At 47.0% G+C, this 23842-nt stretch overlaps 1 protein-coding gene across 1 annotated transcript in view; it reads left to right on the forward strand.

Moving 5' to 3' along the window:
- COL5A1 (collagen type V alpha 1 chain) overlaps positions 1-23842 on the forward strand; it is a 385801-nt gene that overhangs the window by 291723 nt on the left and 70236 nt on the right. The window contains 6 exon segments of the mRNA XM_029613239.1: positions 4577-4684; positions 5007-5060; positions 5246-5299; positions 8319-8426; positions 18187-18240; positions 18349-18456. Of these exon segments, the coding sequence (XP_029469099.1) occupies positions 4577-4684; positions 5007-5060; positions 5246-5299; positions 8319-8426; positions 18187-18240; positions 18349-18456 (486 nt within the window).

Here is a 23842-nt window from a genome sequence, read left to right on the forward strand (position 1 = left end):
GGGGGGCCGGCTCTTCATCAGGGGGGGGGGGTGTTCTGGGGGCGGGGCCGCGGGCATGGTTACGGCCTAGGGGCGTTCTGGGGGCGCGGCCACTGCCTCCGGACGAGCCCACGGACCGGAACATGGCTCGCATGTTATAAAATCAGGAGTAGATTTGTTCGTGCCGGGTTGCGTGAACAAATCTACTCCCACGCGCACCTTTTAAAATCTACCCCAGTGTGTTGCATGCTAGACAAAAAAAAAGGCCTTTTTAAATATGTTGTAAAATAGTTCATAAAATATACTCCCAGATTTCAGGCCCAATTAAATTATATACTAATAAAACTAAATATTATCTTTGAATCTAGGTCAAACAAACCAAGCAAATTCAATTGACCATTATTGGGTCAGTTTTCACTAAGCTGCCCACTAACACCAGTGTACATGGCTACTTAAGCCAATGTAAGTTCAGGTGAATTTTCAAAGATAAAGTACCAGATCAATGGGCACATCCTCAACACTGCAGAATGAAGGCGTGTGGTATTGGTGGACAGCTGTTGGGTCGAGATGCTGAGATCGTAGAAGTCAGCAGCAGATACCAAGTCCTGCTGGGAAGAGTAACAGTTACATTTCTGAAGTCCAGCTTTACACGATCATAAATGTTTTAGGACAAAACACTCTCAGTCATGGTGTTGAAGCAGGATATTGAAATGCAAGCACATAGAACAGAAAAAACTGTCTTAAGTTGTTATGTATAGGTTGTTATGTATAGGTCAGGGAGAAAGTGAAACTGAACAGGATTTACATGCTTAAAACTGGTTTTTACATGCGTAAATGCGCTTTAAGGGCCGGATTTTAAAAGGGTTACGAGCATAAGTTATGCACGTAACCCTTAAACCCTCCTGTGTGCGCCGAGCCTATTTTGCATAGGCTCGACGGCGCGAGCAAGCCCCGGGACGCACATAAGTCCCGGGGCTTGCAAAAAGGGGCGTCCGGGGGCGTGGCCAGGGGGTGTGGTGTCGGTTTGGGGGCATGTTCGGGGGCATGGGACGGTCCGGGGCATGGCCGAGTGCCCTGACACAGCGGCCTGTGTCGGGCCCTGCCGGAGCAGAAGACAGCCGGCGCGCGTAAGTTACGACTGCCCGGAGGCAGGCGTAACTTCGCGGATAAAGGTTAGTAGGGGGATTTAGGTAGGGCTGGGGGATGGGTTAGATAGGGGAAGGTGGGGGGAGGCAGAAGGGAACGGGCAGCGCACGCAGGGCTCGGTGCGCGCAAGTTGCACAAATGTGCACCCCCTTGTGCGCGGCGACCCCGGATTTTATAAGATACGCGTGGCTACGCGCGTATCTTATAAAACCTGGCGTACATTTGTTTGCGCCTGGTGCACGAACAAAAGTACGCGCGCACTGTTTTTTAAAATGTATCCCTGAATGCACAAAAAGGGCTTTTGAAAATTGCTACAAAATCTGCTACTTTTATGCTCGTAAATCCCATAATGAGTGAGACAATTCACAAACTTTTTAGTTATGTTTCATATGTAAATTATAGGTGGGTGGGTGTGTGGGTGTGTATATTTGTATGTATATGTGTATTTATATATATAAAATGAGAAACATTCTCTAATTCATTCAAATTCAAGAATTCAGGACATAGTAACATTTATAGGCAAAAGATATTTGTTGAGTTTGGTAAACTTTGTTTAAAATACATGGTTCAGAGGCTCTGTGCATCTAAAATAAAACATATAAACCCCAACTTTTGGGTTTATAAATTGGCTTCCACTGTGATTCATTTAATACATTATCAGCTGTGAGGTTGATATTGAAAATATCTAAGCATCTAACTTAGGCCTGCATTTTCCTACTGCGCAGAGCTCTTTGAATCGCGTGGTAATGGGGGGCGCGGTGCCGGCTTTCGCACCCAATAGCGCCATCGTAAAAGGTGGTGCTATTGGGCACGCTACTGGCAGCCAGCAATGTTTTCACCGCATCCGCCCCGGTGGTGCCCCGACTCCTCTTCTTCCGGTGCCGACGCCGCCCCAACTCCACCCCGATTTAGCCATCGCATGCGAAAAGTCCCTTTTCATGTGCGATAGGGTTAGAAAATGACCCCCTTAATGAGTTAGACATCTAGATCTTCCTAAATGAAAATCTCTCCCTGCTAAGTGCAAAAATTTAGGTGCCCAAAAGATGGGCAGGGTCAAGTTGAGGAAGTAAATTAGGCACCTAAATGTAGGTAAATCAGAAAGCAGGCTTAAATTTAGACATTTCAGTGTCCCTACCACTCTCAAGCTCCTGGTCCTTGCTTATTCTGTCCTTCTACCACCAGCTCCGATGTTTGCCATTGGGAACAGCTGTGCAGTGGAGCCTGTGGGAGGAGGAGGAGAGGAATGAAGAGAATGGAGGTCCTTCAGCCTCTAAAAACCTATGCAACTGAGGAATCATCAGTGCAGAAAAGTCACAAAAATAAAATGGAGGATCTAAGGCAGGCAATGGGAAGAGTAAGAGAGTACAATGGGCAATGGTGTTATTCAGTTAAAACCTAAACGCAAAATACTTAGATATGCCCTAAAACACTCACACAGCCCTTCTCCAAAGATGATAAAGATATGTGAATTTGGAAATACATTTTCTATGTTTCTGGTAATGTCACAGAGACTTCTACAGAGATTAGGGAAGATTAATGTTTGTGTAAATAAAAAACCCTATCTCATTCCTTACTGCACATTTTGCCTTAGCCTCACTCTTTTATGACCAGCACTGTACATCAAAGAGGATCAAACCCTTTACAAACAAGACATCAAGTATGAAATGTTAACTGGAAAATGCTATTCTCCACGCCACCACTCCTAGTATACCATGACCTGACAGCTGTAAGCTGAATAACATAAAACAAATATCCAGAGGAGGGTAGTGATTTGTGGCTAGAATGGACATTTGGCTAGGACATCATAGCCATCCCCAGACTTATATAACATTGAGCAAATGATCTATTCATAGAAGCTTATTGATACCTCTTGCTCTTGGGTATATTGCATGAAGAATTAAAATACTGGGGGCATGCAGATCCTCTCTCCCAATATTGATGTATTTAGAGTGTCTGTTGCTCACTGTTCATAAAACTGTTTATGTAAAACATTTACTTTCTGCTTATAGTGATAGAGTACAGAGTTCAACATAAAGTAATAACATAAAATCAAAACCATAACATAGAATATTAAAACAAATATACATCTTTAAAACAACAGGAACAGCAGTATAGAAAGCGAGTACAAAATTCATTCTAAGATAGCAGTAAAGTCCTCCTGAAATAATTGAGCTTTTAACCTTTTCCAAAATAGTTTAAAATCTGACATAACCCTAAACCCAATTATTGAAAAGGCATGATTTTGAGATTCTTGCAAACCTACAACCTTAATATTGGGGATCTCCAGGAGATGTTGTGATGCAGATCATAATGGATGCGATGGAGCATGTTCTTTAATTAAAATTGACAAATACTCCGGTGCCCCTTCTTGAACGGATTTAAACATCAAACATATGATAACTTTATCGTCTGAATTACTGGCAGCCAGTGTTATCTCTGTAAAAGCAGAGAAATGTGTTTTCTCATTGGCACCTTTAAGATCAATCAGTCCGCAAAGTTTTCAAGATATTGTGATGCCCATAAATGCATTTTTTGGGAAACCCATATATAAGGAGTTGCAATAATCAATTGGTCTCAAATGATGTAACTTCAAATTGGAAGCTGAAATTATGAGCCTGGTCAGAAACCTTAGATGGTACCTTTCAAACCCGCGCATGGGCGTCCATGTAAGCGCATTTGCTGGCACGCGTACACGGACAAGGCGATTTCATAACGTGCGCATGTCGATGCACGCATGTTATAAAATCTGCTACCTGCGCACATATGCACAGACAATTTTATATTGGTGCACACATGTGCACTCGATTGCTCAATCACGCGCATAAGTAGGGGGGATTTTACAACCTGCGGCAACGCAATTGGCCCTATTCCCTTGTTCCCTCCCAGTCTGCCCCAGTAAAGGAGCAGATTGGGAGGGAACTTCCTAAACCCTCTACTTAACCTGCTTCCATTTTCCCCTACTAACCCTATCCCTCCTAACTACCCTACATGTTTTTGTTTTTCTACTTACCCGTAGTCCAGAGCAACAGTGGCATGCACGGGCCAGTTGGCTTCTGGCATGCATTTCAGTGGGACAGTGCCTAATGGCGCTGTCCCAGCCTGCCCATGCCTCGCCCTTGCCTCACAAAAACTCCACCTAGACCCCGCCTCCGGCCCGCCCCTTTTCCCCAAACCTGTTCTTCTGTGCGTACCGGGAGATACGAGCGTGGCTGTGGGGCTATGAAGATCCGCGCAGCATGCGCACGGCCCAGCCACACACACACACACACACGTATCTCTCGGATTTCAAGCGCGCTGGGCTTTTAAAATTAGCCCTTTCATTTCTATCCCCTGAATAGTTAGACCTGAAAAATCAGCAGGCCGTGGCTTCTGTGAAAAACCAAATGCAGGAATATTCTTAAATATAAGAGGTAAGAAGATTCTTCACCATGCCTCTCCATTGTAATTTCAGGGGGAGAAAGGCCCTCAGGGTCCAGCAGGACGGGATGGTATTCAGGGCCCCGTGGGTCTTCCAGGCCCAGCAGGTCCAGTCGGCCCACCTGGTGAAGATGGAGACAAGGTAGCATAATATCTTTTCTGTCTGACCTTAACTTTTTTACTGTTTCTTGTAAAGGAAAAATGTCAGTTAATTTAAATTTGCCTGACAAAAACACTCTTTACAGCAGTATTCCAAGCTAACAAGTAGGTTCCTCTTTATCTAAGGATGTGAAATTGGTCTTCTGTGCTACATATTCCAAAGATAAAATAGCAAATCCTTTTAAAGTCTCTTCATGCTTAGAAAATGGAAGACTGCAGATCTTTATGGATCTTTAATCATTTCTTAGGATGTCAATGGCAATTTGATTTTAATTACAATTCAATCTTGCTCAATTGTTCAACAGGGTGAAATTGGAGAGCCAGGCCAAAAGGGAGGCAAAGGAGACAAAGGTGAACAGGTAATGTATTCTCTGCCAAATAATTCTTGGTACTGTTTAATGATAGTGTATGTATATATAGTATATCATGTTGTTCTTTTGTGATGGCTTCCTGCCTTGTATAGTCCATAAGAATTTAAGAGTATTGGGAAAGCCTCACAGTCTGAGACCTGAGAGAAGCTGAAAATTCATGCTTTTCCTTACAGGGTCCACCAGGTCCTACTGGTCCTCAAGGTCCAATTGGTCAACCAGGTCCAGCCGTAAGTGTCATCTTTATTGTGCATCTTAAACAAGCATAAATTAATCACTGTTTCAAAATATTGCATACTAGAATTCATAAATCGGATTTATTTATTTTTATTTAATTTAAAATATTTATATGTCTCGCAATAACCCAGCTCTTAGTGACTAACAACAATACATTCATAAAAATGAGAAAACAGTTTTCAATAAACAACAGATCTCAGCTCAAAAAACTCCAATAATATGATTTCAGATTTCCAGCATGGCTGTGCTAGTGGCAGAAAAAGCAAGTTGAAACAGGATTGTCTTCAACTGCTTCTTAAATGATTTTGCGCAAGTTGTTAATCGCAAATCCACTGGCAATGCATTCCATATTTCAGGGGCGGCCATGGAGAAGGCCCTCTCTCGAATTTTAGCAAGCCAGACAGTACATGGTGAAGAGACCTCCAGTAAACCTCTCTGTGAGGACCTCAATGCTCTTGATGGGTTATGAAATGCCTCCATACTAGTCATTCTGAAAATCAAGCAGACCAGCTTGTATCGAACTCTTATGTCCACTGGGAGCCAATGGAGATCCCATAGAGCCAGTGAAGTGTGAGCTCTTGTCTTAAGACCAGCTATTAAGTGAGCAGTTGCATTCTGAAGCAGCTGGAGAACTCTTAGGGCATAAACTGGCAGACCTATATACAAAGGGCCGGATTTTAAAAAGGTTACGCATGTAAATCCGGCCTTACACATGTCGGGCCTATTTTCAAAAGGCCCGGCGACGCACATAAAGCCCCGGGATGCCTGCAAGTCGCGGGGCTTTACTAAAGGGGTGGGGCATGGGTGGGGTAGTCCGGGGCTGGGGCGGGGGCAGAGTCAGGCTTCCGGCACAGCGGCCATATTTGCCATTGTGCCGGGGATTGCGCGCCGGCAATTGGCCGGCGCGCGCAACTTATGCCTGCCCAGAGGCAGGCACAAAAGGTAAAATAAATAAAATCGGGGGGGGGGGTTAGAGTAGGTCTAGGGGGGGGAAGGTTAGGGGAAGGGGTGGGAAGGTCAGGCTAGGGGGAAGGGAACGGGGGAAGGCAGCGCGGCTTGGTGCGCAAGGTGCACAATTGTGCACCCCCTTGCGTGTGCTGACCCAGGATTTTATAACATGCACTCGCCTGCGCGCGCATGTTATAAAATCGGGTGTACATGTGCGTGCACCAGGTAGCGCGCGCGCACATGTACACCTGCGTGCAACCTTTTAAAATCTACCTCAAAGCCCTGTAGTAATCCAGGCTCGGCAGAATCATTGCTTGGACTACAGCAAGAAAATCATTCCACGCAGGCAACTTTTTTTAGTGGCTTCATTAGGCAAAGTTTGTAGTGGCCCAATTTAATCCCTCTAGTAATCTGAGAAGACATTGCAAGATCTTTATCCAGTATAATCCCAAGGCTCTTAGCTTGCATAACTTTTGCGATCTTAACATTTTCAAACTTGAAAAATAGGGGAATCTCAGACATTGCAGTCCTGGATCTACTGTGTCTCTGCAGAATCATCTCTTCGGTCTTGCTGTTGTTTAAAGCCAAACCATTATGTCCTAACCATTGCTTAACATGGAAAGGCATATGGAGAGCAAACCAAAAGTTGAAGCACAAGAGAATGAAATTGGAATAAAAAACTGAATGCCATCTGCATATATACAGTATCTCACACAGGGCCCAGCCAGTATCTTACAAAGAGGAGCCATATAAATGTTGAAAAGTGTGGCTGATAAGGCTGAGCCCTGGGGGACACCATTTGCTAGGGATAACTGCACAGAACGGCTGATACTACCCTTAAGAGAAACATAGGGATAACCTGCACAGCACGGCAGATATTACCACAAGAAGCTTGCTGGGTAGACTGGACGGACCATTTGGTCCTTTTCTGCCATAATTACTATCGGGCCGATACAGTAAGATCGCGTGGCGCGCGCACAGGCCACTCTCCTGTGCGCACAATTCAGTATTTTAATTTATTTAAATTAGGCCCGGCAGTAAAAAGAGGCGCTAGGGACACTAGCGTGTCCCTAGCGCCTCTTTTTTGACAGGAGCGGCAGCTGTCAGCGGGTTTGGCAGCCGACGCTCAATTTTGCCGGCATCGGTTCTCGAGCCTGCTGACAGCCATGGGTTTGGAAACTGGACGCCGGCAAAACTGAGCATCCGGTTTTCGACCCGCCAGCCGCGGGCCCATTTAAAAAAATTTTTTTAACTTTCTGGACCTCCGACTTAATATCGCCATGATATTAAGTCGGAGGGTGCACAGAAAAGCAGTTTTACTGCTTTTCTGTGCACTTTCCCGGTGCCACGAGAAATTAGTGCCTACCTTTGGGTAGGCGCTAATTTCTGAAAGTAAAATGTGCGGCTTGGCTGCACATTTTGCTTTCTGAATCACACGGGAATACCTAATAGCGCCCGCAACATGCATTTGCATGTTGCGGGCGCTATTAGGTTCGGGGGGGGGGGGTTGGACGCGCATTTTGGACACGCTATTACCCCTTACTGAATAAGGGGTAAAGCTAGCACGTCCAAAACGCACGTCCAAATGCTGGCTAACAGTGCGCTCCATCGGAGCTCCATCGGAGCGCACTGTCGGAGCGCCGTCGGAGCTCCGTCAAAGCGCACTGTACTGTATCAGCCTGTTTGTTACTATATATGTTATTGTGCACCATTCAGAATTGTCAGAGCCAACAGATACTTTGTCAGCTCTGTCAGTGAGATATAACCTAAACCAGTTGTGTATAGTGCCAGAGATGCCACACTCTCTGAACTGGTACAGCAAAATTTGGTGGTCAGTAGTGTTGAACACTGCCGAGACATCTAGCAGAACCAGCACAAATCCCTGTCCACCATCAAAATCCCTATTGAATACATCCACAGAACATACCAATAAGATCTCAGGATTTAGGCCTTTACGAAAACCAGATTGATATGATCCTGCAAAAATTTGTCAAGTTGTTTCAAGACAGCTACTTCAATGACTTTAGCAAGGAAAGATAATGAAGATGTCATGTTTCTATACAGGGAGCTGATGGGGAACCAGGTCCCAGAGGGCAGCAAGGTCTCTTTGGCCAGAAGGGTGATGAAGGTCCAAGAGGTTTCCCTGGCCCTCCAGGGCCAGTTGGCTTACAGGTAACTTGTGGCTACTAGATTATGTTAATTGTACATTGGAATACATTTCTGAGAAACACGTTTTCTATAAGAGAGATTTTTTGAGATTGATCATTGGGTCTTCAAAAAAAATTCCAGTAAGCAGGCAGCACATTTTTATAACATATATTCATATATATGTATTAGAGATGTGCATCCTTTTATCATGAATTAGGCAATTTCAACGAAATTGCCTTATTCGTCGTGGTTCGGGGGTCCCAAGCCCAAAACGGATTTTCCCCGAACTTCGGGGAAAATTCGTTTTTCAGGTTAGTGCAGGGGGGAGGGGCACATTTATTTAAAAAACAAAACAAAACACCCCAACCCTTCAATTTTACTTTATTACACCCCCCACCATCCCGATCCCTCCCCAAGACTTACTAAAAGCCCTGTTGGTCCAGTGGGGTCCCGTGAGGGATGTCTCCCTCTCGGGCCGTCAGGCCTATCATGAATCAAAATGGCGCCGGTGCTGCCCTTTGTCCTTACTATGTCACAGGGGCTACTGGTGCCATTGGTCGGCCCCTGTCACATGATAGGAGCAATGGACGGCCGGCGCCATCTTGTGCTCCTACCATGTGGCAGGGGCCGACCAATGGCACCAGTAGCCCCTGTGACATAGTAAGGGCAAAGGGCACCGGCGCCATTTTGATTCGTGGTAGGCCCAACGGCCCGACAGCCCGAGAGGAAGATATCGCTTGCGGGACCCCGCTGGACCACCAGGGCTTTTAGTAAGTCTTGGGGAGGGATCGGGATGGTGGAAGGGTTGTAGTAAAGCAAAATTGATGAGTTGGGGGTGGTTTTTTTCCGATTCTTTTTTTTTTCCGATTTGTTTTTTTTTTTCGATTCGTTTTCTGACTCATTCCCTCTGATCCACACCGCCGAAAAACGATCCGCAGAAAAACGAAATTTTTCAATGAAGCCCCCGAACCGAAATCTGACCCAACACGGAAAAACTAAGCTCATCTCTAATATGTATACTTTTATATTTTACATCCAAGATACTAATGTAATAATTATAGCATTTAATGTGATTGATATGGAATATATTTTATTCAGTACTACTTGTAATCCCTGGTGAACCCTGGGAAATGTCCCCAAGGACACATAGAAATAAATAGACCCTATTTGCAACCAATTTTCCATGGATAGCTTTTACTTCTGAGTGGTCCAGGGCTCCCTGTGGGGGTAAGCATAGTTTCAAGGCTCTTTTGCATGCCTCACAGTTTCACAGTCCCTTACTCCCTTTTGTAAACAACACTGATACCCTCCACAGTCTTCAGCAACAATAATCACACTGAAAAAAACAATATGGTTTCCAACTTCTTTACTGATAGTTGATTAAATGGATGAAAAGATATTGTTTACAGCTCTTTTGATGTTAACTGCAATTAATTTTACAGGTTGAAAGACAAAATTGTGACCTTACTTTTCCAGCAAAAGTCTGAATTTGACAAACCCAATTCATTTATGATTTACCTTCTTCTCCTACTCCACCTGAAGAAAGGGTAGTCCTTCTTCCAACTTCCAATTTATCTTACTTTTCTCCCCACTGTAGCATTTAGTCCCAATTATTTATCAGAATACAAATCCCAATTCTCATACCTCTCCTGCAGTCTTCTTAAATCTCTTACATTTCCCTTTGAAAGCACCAAATGGGCATGTTCCTCCCAAATATAGGCTACTTACATCAGCAGTAAAAGTACTCTTGAACAATACCTTCAACTCATCCTCTCAAGTTATGGATGGGAATGCATTCCTACCTGATGACAATGTTACTCTGCAGATTCTTTCAGGATGAAAGATGCCACTCCTACTGAAAAACAATATCCTTGAGACTCAGGGACCTGGGGTTCTAAGAAGACAAAGACTCAAGCGAAATATTACTCAGAAAGGGGGCAACTCAATGGGGCAGATTTTTAAAAAGTACGTGTGCGCGTACTTTTGTTCGCGCAACCGGCGCGAACAAAAGTACGCCGAATTTTAAAAGATACGCGCGTAGCTGCGCGTATCTTTTAAAATCCGGGGTCGGCACGTGCAAGGCTGCACAAAATCGGCAGCCTGCGTGCGCCGAGCCGCACAGCCTACCTCCATTCCCTCTGAGGCCGCTCCGAAATTGGAGCGGCCTCAGAGGTAACTTTTTTTCCGGCGCCCCCCACCTTCCCTTTCCTTCCCCTAACTAATCCGCCCCTGGCCCTAACTAATTCCCCCCCCCCCCACACACCTTTATTTCAAAAGTTACACCTGCCCGAGGCAGGTGTAACTTGCGCGTGCCAGCGCGCCATGTTCCGGTCCGGGGGCTGGTCCAGGGGCTGCGTCCATGCCCCCAGAATGCCCCTGGGCTGGAACCATGCCCGTAGCCCTGGCCCCGGAATGGCCCCTGATGACGCGTCGGCCGCAACACGTCCCCGACACACCCCCAGGAAAGCCCTGGGACTTACGTGCGTCCCAGGGCTTGTGCGCGCCGCCGAGCCTATGCAACATAGGCTCGGCGTGCACAAGGGGTGGAAGGGGCAGCTTTTCGGGGGTTACGCACGTATCTTACGCACGTACCCCTTTGAAAATCTGCCCCAATATGAGACAGAAAGGGTGGAAAAACTTCCTTCTTACTAACTAAACTCTCCAAGAAAAACATGGACCAAAATTAAGTTTCCCTGTACGTACTCAGATCAGCCAGACTCCTGAGTATTGCCTCCCTTCCAGCAGATGGAGACAGAGAAGTTTGCTGGCACCACCTCTTAATGTGGTGTGCCACCTGCACACCTCAGTATTTCTCTATCTCCAGCAGATGGAGGTGGTGCAAAAGCTGTGGTTCTATACCTGAGTTAAAAAAAAAAAAAAGACAAAGCAGGAAAAAAAGAAGAAAGAAATTCCTCCCAGGGGTTGTCAGGTCCTGGTGGACCATTCCCCTAGTAGCAGGTTATGGACAAGCTTTGGTTGGGAACCCAAATTGCTCTTTTCTGGTGCACCAGTGGTGATAGCTGGCAGTCCAGCTCCTTCTCCTTTAGCGAGGATCATGAGAAGCCCCTGCCACTCTTTTTCAAAGAAGTCGTTTGTCACTTGTTTCTCTGTAAACTTTAAAAAAAAAAAAAAAAAAAAGATAGGACATGACAGGAAAGCGGCTGCTCGCCCTGTCGCTGGTGATGGCCGGAGGCAGGGTGCTCAGGCAGAAGCGCTATTGCAGCTCCCAGCTCCCGATCCTGCTTGCTCATGTCGGCTCCTGCCGCATCATCAGAGTCATGCCGGCCATGCAACGTGCAAGCTGCTGTTCTGCCTTTGGAGAGCAATCTCTACGGCTCTCCTGGGCCAGCCGATGCGCTCGCTGCCTCTCCAGGGGAGAGGGTTCATCATGGGGTGCTGTAGCAGCATCGGGTAGGCAGCTTGGCCCTGCTAGGTTGCTGGCTTCCCCGGAGTTCGAGGCTGATCTGTTCCCGGGAATGGTGGCCATTTTGAAAACTTTTAAGGCTGCTGAGGAGAGAGCAGCAGAGGGAGTGGATCTCCTGCCAGTGCTGCTGCCAGCTGATTTGAGCCATGACGAGGCCTGGGAGGCCCTAGAGGAGCAGTCTGGTGAAGATCCTATTCCCCTGGAGGGGGATTTGGGGGTCCTTCTTGTTTTTCCCAGGACTTTATGCTTTTATTGCCCAAAGCATATCTGGCTAGTAAGTCCAAGTAGAGTTGGTCCCTCAGGTGCAGACTATCTGAGGGGTCGCCCAAAAAAGTACCCAAGCAGTTGGAGATGCCGGAGGCCATGAGAGTCCAGAAAGTCAAGGGTCCTGCAGTGCGGGGTACCACTGATGCCCCTTCCTCGAAGGAGTTCGACCAGGGGGTTCCCTTAGGGGATGGTCTTCCCTGTGCCCCCCTTTTTTCAGTGGTCAGGATCAAGAGGAGGAGCCGGGGAAAATTCCTCCCATGTACAGGGATGATCCTAAGGTCATTTGGCTTTTTCAGAGAGAAGAGCTGGGCCCTATGATCCCGCACATCCTGGAAGATTTGGGAATAGCAGTTCCGCAGGTAGAGCCGGACCAGGTTACGGTAGATCCACTCATGGCATGCATACAGGGCCCGGCCAGGACTTTTCCTTTTCATGGGATGGTTTGGCGTTAATGGTCAGGGAGTGGGATACTCCTGAGACAGGTCTTAAAGTCAGCAGGGCTATGGACAAGCTTTATCCCTTGCCAGAGGAGACTCTAGAACTCTTGAAGGTACCGAAGGTGGATGCTTCCGTGTCTGTGGCCATGAAGAGATCCACCAGTGCAGTGGCTCTAAAAGACCTCCAAGATAGAAGGCTTGAGGTGAACCTCAAGAAGATATTTCAGGTTTCAGCCCTGGGCATCCGAGCTGTGGTGTGTAACAGTTTTATGCTTCGAACAAGCCTGAGATGGGTACAGCAGTTACAGAGTGCCAGAGATCTCTTGCCCCAAGAATATGAGCAGGCAGAACAATTCGAGACAGTGGTGGCTTATGGGGTCGATGCCTTGTATGATCTGCTTTGTACCTCTTCTAGGACGATGGTGTTGGCAGTCTTGGCTAGGAGGCTCTTGTGGTTGTGAAACTGGTCAGCGGATGCTTCCTCTAAGGCTCAGCCTAGTGTGCTCTCTTTTAAGGGCAAGTTCCTTTTTGGAGAAGATTTGGAAAAACTGATAAAGCAGCTTGGTGATAATAAGGTGCACAAGCTATTGGAAGATAAGCGTGAGGGGGCCAAACATTTTCTGCTTGTCCGTTCTTGTTTTCAGGGCCAAAGGCACTTCTGTCAGAGCAATGCTCCAGATAAAGGCCAGAGACAAACCTTGGGGAGGTTTCAGTCCTGGTCTCAGTTCTTTCGCAGACGTAGAGCGAACCGAGATGGTTCTGACCAAGAGTCTAGCGGAGCCAAATCAGCACAGTGAGATAAGGCCGACCCACTCCTCTGTCCCAGTCATCGGGGGTCAGTTGACTCTTTTTTATGAGGAGTGGGTCAAGATAACATCGGACCAGTGGGTTCTAAGCGTAATAGGATGAGGCTACTATTTAGAATTTGCTCAGCCTCTAAGAAACCTTTTCGTGATATCTCCCTACGTTTTGCCAATGAAGAAATTTGAAAGTTCAGGAGACCATCCAAAGGCTGAAAATGCTGAGGGCCATTCTTCCTGTCCCCCAGGAGGAGTAGAGGATGGGATGTTATTCCATTTACTTTTTTGTGCCAAAGAAGGAAGGAACCTTCCGCCCAATTCTGGATTTGAAGAAGGTGAATGTGGTTCTCAAGGTTCCACGTTTCTGGATGTAGACACTCAGGTCTGTCATAACGGCGGTGCACAGCAGGGAATTCTTGGCTTCCCTGGATTTGATGGAAGTGTATTTACACATCATTATCTGCCGGGATCATCAAAGATACCTCAGATTCATGATTCTCAGAAAACATTTTCAGTTTTAAGCTCTTTCATTCTGTTATGGTTAAGCGGTGTTTGGTTGGATTCCCGGGTACTGTGGCAGATGACCACACCCATGGGGAGGAGCCCCATGAGGTGCCACAGTACTGGGCTAAACGCAGGACGCACAATCACAGAATTAGTTCTTTATTTATACAGCTTGAGATGTACCACCAGAGGTGGCAGTAGTGAGGTAGTCTGGATGTAGCAGTCTCAGGACCCTCAGCAGAGGGAACACTTCTCACCCCGTAAGTATAGGGGAATTCCAGTGTAGGTTTCCCAGCAAGGCAGTATTGTGGATGAGATAGATTGAGAGTTAGATTACTCACTAGATGGTTGCTGTAGGTATGTGATTCCACCAGGTTGAAGAAGATGGTACAGGCACCGAGGCAGGGAGAGCAGGCCCTCGAGGTGCGAGTACCTGATCCTTGTAAGGCACCTGAAATAAAGCAGAGGACCCCCAAGGAGCGGGTACCCAGGTTAGCAATTACCCCAAAGGGCAGAGAGAGAGAGCTTCCAGCGGCAGCACAGAAGCGGCAGAGTAGCTTAGACCGGCCGAGACCAAGTCCTTGATAACTCAATGAGCTAGCAACTTGTACAGGCTATATACCCGGATGGCGTGTTGTCAGTAGAAGGGAACGCCCCTGAGGTTCGTGCCATTGCTGGAATAAAGACGTGGGTGGTGTGCGTGCACCATAGTAGGCCCTTGGGAGAAGCATGGCAGGAGGCAGCACCATAGCCGTTCTGGGGACGCTGGAGAGGTTGGCTTGTAGACGCGGTGGCAGCCATTCTCCCTAGGGATGCAGGAGGAGCCGTGAACAAGGTGAGGCAAATGGGGCAAAGCCGTCTAGCACCAACGGACGCAACACATTCAGCTTAGCCACGGCTTCGAGGACTTTCACCAAGGTGATTGTGGTAGCGGCAGGCCTCAGAAAGGAGGGTACTGGTTCATCTATATCTGGATGATTGGCTCATCTGAGCAAAGTCAGAGGAACTTTGCAGACAGGCGGTGGAAGTGGTCTTGCACCACTTGAGTTCCTTAGGCTGGGTTGTAAACCTGGCCAAGAGCCACCTTTTCCTTTGATACCCATGAGGGCAAGGTCTTTCTCACAGAGGAGCTAATCATCAAGCTGCAGGCGCAAGTGCGGCACCTGTTGGACACCAATTACCCAAGGTCTGGGATTACGTGCAGGTCCATGGTTCCATGGTCTCGACTCTGGAGCTTGTCCCATGGGCGTTTGCTCATATGAGAGCTCTACAGAAAGAGTTGCTAGCCTGCAACTCTTTCTGTAGAATCAGAGCAGTTTCATCTTCCACTACCACTTACAGAATTTGCCAGGTCCAGTCTTGGCTAGTGGCTTGCCCAGGACCATTTGGGGAGCGGGGTGATCCTCGAAGTGTCTCAATGGGTGGTAGTGACTCCCGATGCCAGTCTCACTGGTTGGTCCATCAATCATCTAGAGAAACAGTGGTACGATTAGCTCTGGAGAGGTTTCTTCCTCTTCTGTGCAACTGGCATTCAGAGTCCTGTCAGACAATGCAAAGATGGTGGCCTACATCAACCGTTAGGGAGGAACCAAGAGTCGGTCGGTAGCTCTGGAAGCAGAGATGCTGATGTCCTGGGCAGAGTAGCATTTGGCCTTGATAGCAGCATCGCACATAGCGGGGTCCAACAATGTGCAAGTGGATTTTCTGAGTCAACAATGGTTGGATCCTGGAGAATGGGAACTATTGGAGAATACAATGGCTTTCATTTCTCGCAAATGGGGCATTCCCCACATGGATCTGATGGCAACTCAGAGGCATGCCAAGTAGCTACGTGTCTTCAATTGCAGAAGAGAGCACGGAGTGGAGGGGGTTGATGTCCTGGTGTTTCCTTGGCCACACAACATTCTGATCTACGTGTTTCCTCCATGGCCTCTGGTGGGCAAGGTAGTAAGGAGAATAGAGATCAACCCAGGAAAGGTGATTCTTGTGGCTCCAGAGTGGCCATAAAGGTCTTGGTTTGCAGATCTGGTCAACCTAGCGGTGGATGGCCCCCCTGAGGCTGGGCCATCTACAAAATCTTCTATGGCAGGGCATATATTTTCAGATCAAATGGTTTGCTTTTGACTAGCAGCTTGGCTTTTGAAAGGAAGCAACTGAGGAAGAAAGGTTATCCGTAGGATGTTATTTCTACTCTGCTGTGAGCTCGCAAGACCTCTACTTCCTTGGCATATGTCTGGGATTGGAGAGTCTTCGAGTCTTGGTGTATGAAGCAGAGGGTTATTCCTCAGCAGGCGTCGGTGGTGCAAATCTGGCTTTCTTGCAGAGGTCTAACGAAAGGTTTGTCCTTTAGTTCTCTGAGAGTGCAAGTGTCAGCCTTAGGCTGCTTACAGGGCAAGATTCATGGAACAACTCTGGCTGAGCATCCAGATGTGATATGTTTTCTTTGCGGGGCGAAGCATTTGAATCCCCCTGTTCGTAAGGTGTGTCCTTCCTGGAGCCTTAATTTGGTCCTTAGGGGTATGTGTGAGGTGCCATTTGAGCCTCTTAAGAGAGCCACCATAAAAGATCTGACTCTGAAAGTGGTTTTGTTGGTAGCAATTTGTTCAGCCAGAAGGGTGCTGAACTTCAAGCCCTGTTATGCAGGGAACCTTTTTGTAGATTTTGGATTCTGGAGTTTCGCTAAGGTCAGTTCCCTCCTTTCTGCCGAAAGAGGTTTCAGCATTCCACTTAGGTCAGTCACAGGAGCTTACGGCCTTTACAAATCTGGAGATTGGTATGCCTCATGCAAGGGAATTGAGGTGTCTGGATATCAGGAGGGCCTTGTTGTGGTATCTAGAAGTTACGAATGGTTTTCGGCTGTTGGTTCACTTTTTTGTGCTATGGAGTGGTGCAAAAAAGGATAAAAAAAATGTCAAAAGCCACAATAGCACATTGGTTGAAGGAGGCCATTGGTTCCGCATATATCAGTTGCGGTCAGCCTGTCCCAGAGGAATTAAGAGCTCATTCTGCATCGACAACTTTGGTAGAAGTGTTTTTCAAGCAGGACTCTTTCAGTCCCACCCTGGTTAGGGAAGCTTTGGTACATCCCAGGAGTCTGGACTGATCTGGGTATGTAAAGGGAAAGGAAAATTGGTTCTTATTTGCTAATTTTTATTCCTGTAGTAAAATAGATCAGTCCAGAGTCCCACCTGGGGGAAAGAGGAGTTTTTTGGAGAGTCCATTCAATCTGTCTTCTTTAATAGTTCTGATTGAACCGAAAATGAAGAATGGTACAGGTTTCTCATTATTCCTCTTCAGATATATTCTAAATTTAATTATAGTTCTGAATTACGAATTTCCTTGTCCTCTGCTCAGTCCGTGGGTTATGGTAGAGTTAATTTGTTAGAAATCATTTTGATTTAAATATTTTCTGCTTGGGTACTGTTTAATACTGAGGAGATGCAGTTGGCACACCGGGTTAAGAGGCGGTGCCTGCAAAACTTTCTCTGACTCCATCTGCTGGAAGGGAGGCAAAACCCAGGAGTCTGGACTGATCTGTGGTACCACAGGAACGAAAATTAGCAGGTAAGAACCAATTTTCCTATAATATGCTCTGTTCTAACTCTATTATTCAGGATTCTGTGAAGAATATCTTCAAAGCCCTTTTTCCTTAGAAAATAATTAAGAGTGATGGCATAAACAAAACTATCTCAACACAGGTCAACTCAAGGAAAATCTGAACAAAGAGTCCAAGCCCCAAGATGGTGGCAGGGCTTTATAAGGGTTCAGGCATACACTATCTTTTTCTACCACATGGGGGAGCTCAGACCTCAGCCTCTATTCACTAATCTCTCTGTTTCTCCCTACAAACTTGGTTCTCTCTTTTGGTAAGGAAACCAAGGGTTCCTTATATATATAGGAATACGACATGGAAACTCCAAAGATAATTCTTATTTCAGTTTTTGCCGTTTCTCATCCAAAATTACACAAACTACTAATGAAATTTTATTTTGTGTCATTATGGCAGTTTAATGCTTGCTAAGATGATTTAGCACACTGTTTGCAAAAAAAATCACAAACTGTTCCCTTTGTAAAAAGAGCATGCATTAAAACTGAAACAATATAACATGGAAAAAAAAATGTTCTGTGAATATCCCTAGTTATAGACACGCTTTAATATTGTAAATATGTGTTGCAAAGTGTGCTATTAGCTCTGAGGGATTGTACTGAGTCTTGGGAGCAGCAAGCCAAAATGTTTTGTAGCCACTTTTTCCTCCTTGTTTTGGGCACACAGAACAGAGTGCTGACCAGCTGATCCTTTATGTGCTTATTCTTTAAGTGCTTACTAATCAATTAAACTATATTTTAAACAGGGATTGCCTGGTCCACCTGGTGAAAAAGGAGAAACTGGTGATGTTGGACAAATGGCAAGTATTGATAATATTTTAAGTAATGCCAAGTGTTATGCAATATATTGGTATTATTTCAGATAATTCAATCTTTTCATTATTAAAATGTGTTATCTGTCTTTCTAGGGCCCCCCTGGTCCTCCAGGTCCCAGAGGTCCATCTGGAGCCCCCGGAGCTGATGGTCCACAAGGTCCCCCAGGTGGCATTGGTAATCCCGGACCAGTGGGAGAAAAGGTGTGGTATATTTTCGTATTTCTGTAGGCAACCCCTCGGCTGGTTTGTCCCAGATACTGGCTCCAGAAACCTATCTCGCATACAGCCACTGATGAACAACTTCCTTTGATATCAAACTACTTACATTAACAGGACTTCCTGAAAGGGGGGAAGATAACGTTCAAGGCCCTGTGCCTTAAATCCCAAATCACAGTTCTTGTACACTGAAGACATAATTACAGCACTAAGAAGTATTAAAGTCACTAGGTGGTAGAAAGCACACAGGAAGCTGACTTGGTTTGCATTATTTTACTGAGATGCGAAATGATGAAAATATTCTTTACAGCCGTTTGGTTCACTTATTAATATTACCAGTACTTCTAAATAGCTTTGTGACCTATCAAAGACTTGTTTAAAGTTTAACCTAGAGATGTGCATTCGTTTATCACGAATTAGGCAATTTCAATGAAATTGCCTAATTCGTCCTGGTTCGGGGGACCCAAACCCTGAAACGGATTTTCCCTAAACTACGAGGAAAATTCATTGTTCGGGTTAGCATGAGGGGTAGGGGCACCTTTATTAAAAAAAAAAACAAAAAAACAAAACCCACCCTAACCCTTACAATTTAGTTTATTACAAAATGGCGCTGGTGGCCCTTTGCCCTTACCATGTGACAGGGGCTACCGGTGCCATTGGTCAGCCCCTATCACATGGAAGGAGCAATGGACGGCCAGCGCCATCTTGTTTCCTGGCAGCTGATGGCCTGAGCGTGGGATATCGCTCCCAGGACACCCACTGCACCACCACGGATTTTAGGCAAGTTTTGGGGGGGGTCCAGAGAGTGGGAAGGTCCCGGGAGACACAGGCCGACCAATGGCACCAGTAGCCCCTGTGACATAGTAAGGGCAAAGGCTATTGGCGCCATTTTGAATACTGGCAGCTGACGGCGCGAGTGCAGGAGGTCACTCCAGGACCCCTGCTGGACCACCAGGGACCCCCCCCCCCAAGACTTGCCAAAAGTCCCTGATTTTTGGGGGGGTCCAGAGGGTGGGGGGTTGTAATAAACTAAATTGTAAGGGTTGGGGTGGGCTTTTCGTTTTTGAAGAAAATTGCCGAACAAAAAAAAAACCGACCCGTTGGAAAACAAAGTTTTTCATGGGTTGCCCGAGCCGAAGCCCGAGCTGACATGCAAAAACTAAACACATCTCTAGTTCAACATGGTAAAGGCAATTGTGTCTTCTTTCCTTTCCCATGGTATAGGGTAGGGCTTCCCAAACTGTAGGTTGCGACCCCAAATGAGGTCACAAAACCTTCAGCTGGGGTCACAAGTGCCTCAAATGGCAGTACTCTTCAGGCATCTATCACAGAAAAAATAGGAACACTTCACCTCCAGTACCAAACCACAATATAACCACAAATGGCAACAATTATTACTCCATCAAAAATCTTCTATATCAAACATAAAATTACAAATACACAAGGGACTGTATCAGTTGTTCAATGCTATTTCAAATCTGCAGTCTTTTGCCCACAATGGGCTTTAAACTGTAGTCATGTCATGCATTCAGAACTATAATTATTTATAATCTCTTTTTCTGTTTCTTTCAAAAAATCCCTTTGTTCTTTAACAGTAATTCTAAATTCCAAAAATCCCATTCAAAAAATACTTATCTTATGTAATGGCCTTTCCAAACCTATTAACATACCAAACTTTGCTTTCATATTTCAATCCTGACATCGCCTCTTTTTCGGCAATTGATTGACTGCATTAGGGGATCATGAAACTGCAGAAAGATAAAATATTTATCAAAGCATCCCAATCAAATATATCTTTATAAAATATCTTAGTGTAATTTCCTGTTTGTACCCCTGATCAGTCCAGCCAAATGGGTTTATGCATCCCTACCAGCAGATGAAGGCAGAGAACAAAAGCTTTGAGGCACTGCTACATAACCGAGAGTGCCACCTGCAGTCTCTCAGTATTTCTCTGTCTCCAGCAGGTGGTAGAGGTGTAAACCTGCAGTCTGGAGTTGATTTAAAAAAAAAAAAAAAAAAGGAAGACAAAATTCCTGGAAGGCTCCCTGAGGTGTTAGGTTCCTCTCATGGGCCATCCCTTGGGTTGAGCAGGGCAAGCAGGGGGGGAGGGGGGGGGGTTTGGTGACCCCTGAGCTGGCTCAGCCTTTATCGGTCAGGGGAGGTGAAAGCCAGAGGTCCTGGTTCCTCACCCCTTCTGAGTCCTCACCTCCAGAGTCTGCCCCCTCCAGATCCAGAAGCAGGGAAGTAGCCCTTTTCTTTGTGCTTTCCTTCTTTGCTGGTTATTTCTTTTATTCAGTGTTTGTGCCTTTATTAAAAAATAAAACAAAAAACAAAAAAACAAACACTGTGAAGGGAGCTGCTCAGATGCTGATCGGCGGAGCTGCCAGGAGGCAGGGCCGGGTGAGTGAGGGTAAAAACCTCCCGATCGCTGGGCCAGGTGCTCCCTTAGCATCGGGGATGCACCGCTGGCGGTGTTTGTTCAGCGGCAGGGGCTATTGTTAGGCCTGAGCATGATTCAGGCAGATGCCCGCTTAGCGCCAGAAAAGTTGCTAAGGCTGCTGCGTGGCAGGAATTCAACTCTGTACAACCATAATGTGCGCGGAGGGTGCCTTGGGAGGGCCTGGAACCTCCGCGGGCCCATTGGGGGATGGTCAGACCACAAGGTCAGCCGGGCTGGTGCTTCAGGCTCCGGGGGTGGTCGGAGGCACCGGCGGCCATTTTGAGAGCACATGGCAGGAGCTAAGAGGCTGCTTCAGAGCCTCGAGACTCCCCTGCTCCGTTTTTGCCCATCGATTTAAGCCCTGCTGGTGGCAGGGAAGGGACGATGGGCAGGATTGCTCCTCTTCAGTTTCAGAGTAGTTTTCAGAGAATCTTGTCCTGCTTCTTCACAAGACCTATTTGACTGAGAAGGAGACAGGATCCAAGTGGATCCCAGGAAACCCCTTGTGATTAAAAAGCCTTGGGGGGGGGGGGGGGAAGCAGGCGGGCTCTGGAGCGATCCTGTGTCTCCTTGGGCTGGGACGTCCACACCTGAGGACTGGGACACGTCAGACAAGTCGGATGGGCCCGATCAGCGGCAGGATACTGTGATGGTGCCGGACAAGGTCCCGGTAGCGATTTAGTGTATCCTATTCGCTGAAGTCCCTACTGCTGAGGGTGTCTGCCCTCAGGTAGTTCAGTTGGTCTGCAGGGAGGTGTTAGGTCCACTGGCTCCACAGATGTTCGAAGATTTGAGGATTAAGGGGTGAACCCGGTCCTAGAGGGACTGCAGGGGCCTCCTAAGGCAGTTTTCCTTTACCCAAGAAGGTGAAGAAGTTAGTGGATCGGGAGAGGGAGTCTCCTGAAGTGGGCCTGAAGGTAGCCAGAGCTATACCCCTGGTTGGAGCAGATCTTGAAGTCCTTGAGAAAACATCTATTCTGGTAGCCGGAGCGGCAGCTCCAAAAGATGTCCAGTCTCGGAACTTGGAGATCCTGCTCAATGACAGTTTGAGGTTTCAGCTTGGAATCTTCATTCCTCGGTGTGAGGAAGTTTGATGCAGCATGTGTGCTGGGTGCAGAATGCACACAAGCGGTATTTGACTGTGGCTGAGGCAGCGCAGGGAACCCACTTGGAGGCGGGAGTGGCCTCTGTGGCTGATGCTCTGTACGACATGATCCAGGCTTCTGCCAGAAGATGGCAGTAGCTTTGAGGAGACTCCTATGGCTACGAAATTGGTCGATGGATGTGCAGCTGTCTAACTTCCCCTTCAAAGGAAAGCTGCTATTTGGAGAGAATTTGCAACAGCTCATGAAGCAAGTGGGGGAGTTGAAGGGTAATATGTTGCCTGAGGATAAGAAAACCCCCAAGAAGTTTTTTCCTCCATGAGTTTGATTCTGAGAAGCAAGATGGTTTCACGCTAGCAGAAGCCTGGGGCCGGTGGTGCAAAAATAGAGTTTGGGCAGGCAACAGTCTTTTTGAGCTCAACACAGGGCTCTGAAGGATAGCAGGCCCCAAGGGGGATGTGGAAGTAAGATTGGTTATTGAAGGCGGGCTGGTCCGCTCCTCTCTAGAGGCTATTGGAGGAAAGCTGTCCCTATTTTAAGAGGAGTGGACCAAGATCACGTCGGACCAGTGGGTCCTGGAGGTGGTGAGAGACAGCTATGCCTTGGAATTTTCTCATCCACTCAGGGACGCCTATGTAATCTCTGGCTGCGTCTCCTGGGCCATGCAAGAGATGGTGCAGAAGAAATTGCAATGGCTATAGCTCCTGCGCACCATTGTTCCAGTGCCCCCTCTGGAGAGGGGGCAGGGTCAATACTCTGTGTTCTTCATGGTACCCAAAAAGGAGGGGACTTTTCGGCCCATTCTCAATCTGTAGAAGGTCAATGCTTCCCTCCAGGTGCTGCGGTTTAGGATGAAGACGTTGCACACAGTGTTAGTGGCAGTGCACAAAGGGGAGTTTCTGGCACCATTGGACTTATTGGAAGCTCATCTCTTTATCCCCATTCAGGCCGAACACCAGCAGTTCCTGAGGTTCAGGCTTCTGGGGGGGAGCATTTCCAATTTCGAGCTCTTCCCTTTGGGTTGGCGGCTGTGCCATGCATGTTCACAAAAGTGATGATGGTAGTGGTGGCGGCACCCAGGAAGGAAGGTATCCTGGTGCTCCTGTACCTAGTCGATTGATTAGTTTGGGCAAAGTCAGAAATGGAGTGTTGTCACTCAGACCAATGGGTCTGGCAGCTCCTGGATTCATTGGGCTGGGTGACAAATCTGGCAAAGAGCCATTTAAAGTCAAACCAGATGTTGGAATATCTGAGGGCATGCTTCGATACCTGGTTGGGGAAGGTGCTTCTGACTACGGAGCAAGTAGTCAAGTTGCAGAATCAGGTCCTTTGGCTGATGCGTCTTTTGGTTCCCAGGGTCCAGGATTATTTGCAGGTCCTGGGTTCCATGGCTTCTACTCTGTAGTTAGTTCCATGGGTCTTTGCTTACATGCACCTGCTGCAGAGGGTGCTTTTATCCCGTTGGAATCCGCTTTTGGAGGAATTTCAGATTCCTTTGCCATTGCCAGAGGATGCCAGTTCCAGGCTCTCGTGGAGACCATCTTGGCATAATCTCGAGAAAGGGATGGATCGGGTGGTGACCACCCATGTCAGCCTCTCTGGTTGGGGGGACGATGTGTCAAGGAAAATTGGCCCGAGGCAGTGGCCTTCAGAGGAGGTGACCTGGTCCATTAATTGGCTGGAAACCAGAGCAGTGCGCAGAGCCTTACTGGAGTTTCTCCCCCTCATTCAAAACCAGGCAGTGCGGGTGTTCTTGGACAATATGATGACAGTGGTATATATCAACTGCCAGGGCGGAATGAAGAGGCATCTAGTAGTGCTGGAGGCG

This window comes from Rhinatrema bivittatum, chromosome 8 (assembly GCF_901001135.1).
Source record: "Rhinatrema bivittatum chromosome 8, aRhiBiv1.1, whole genome shotgun sequence".
In the NCBI taxonomy this organism is placed as follows: Eukaryota; Metazoa; Chordata; class Amphibia; order Gymnophiona; family Rhinatrematidae; genus Rhinatrema; species Rhinatrema bivittatum.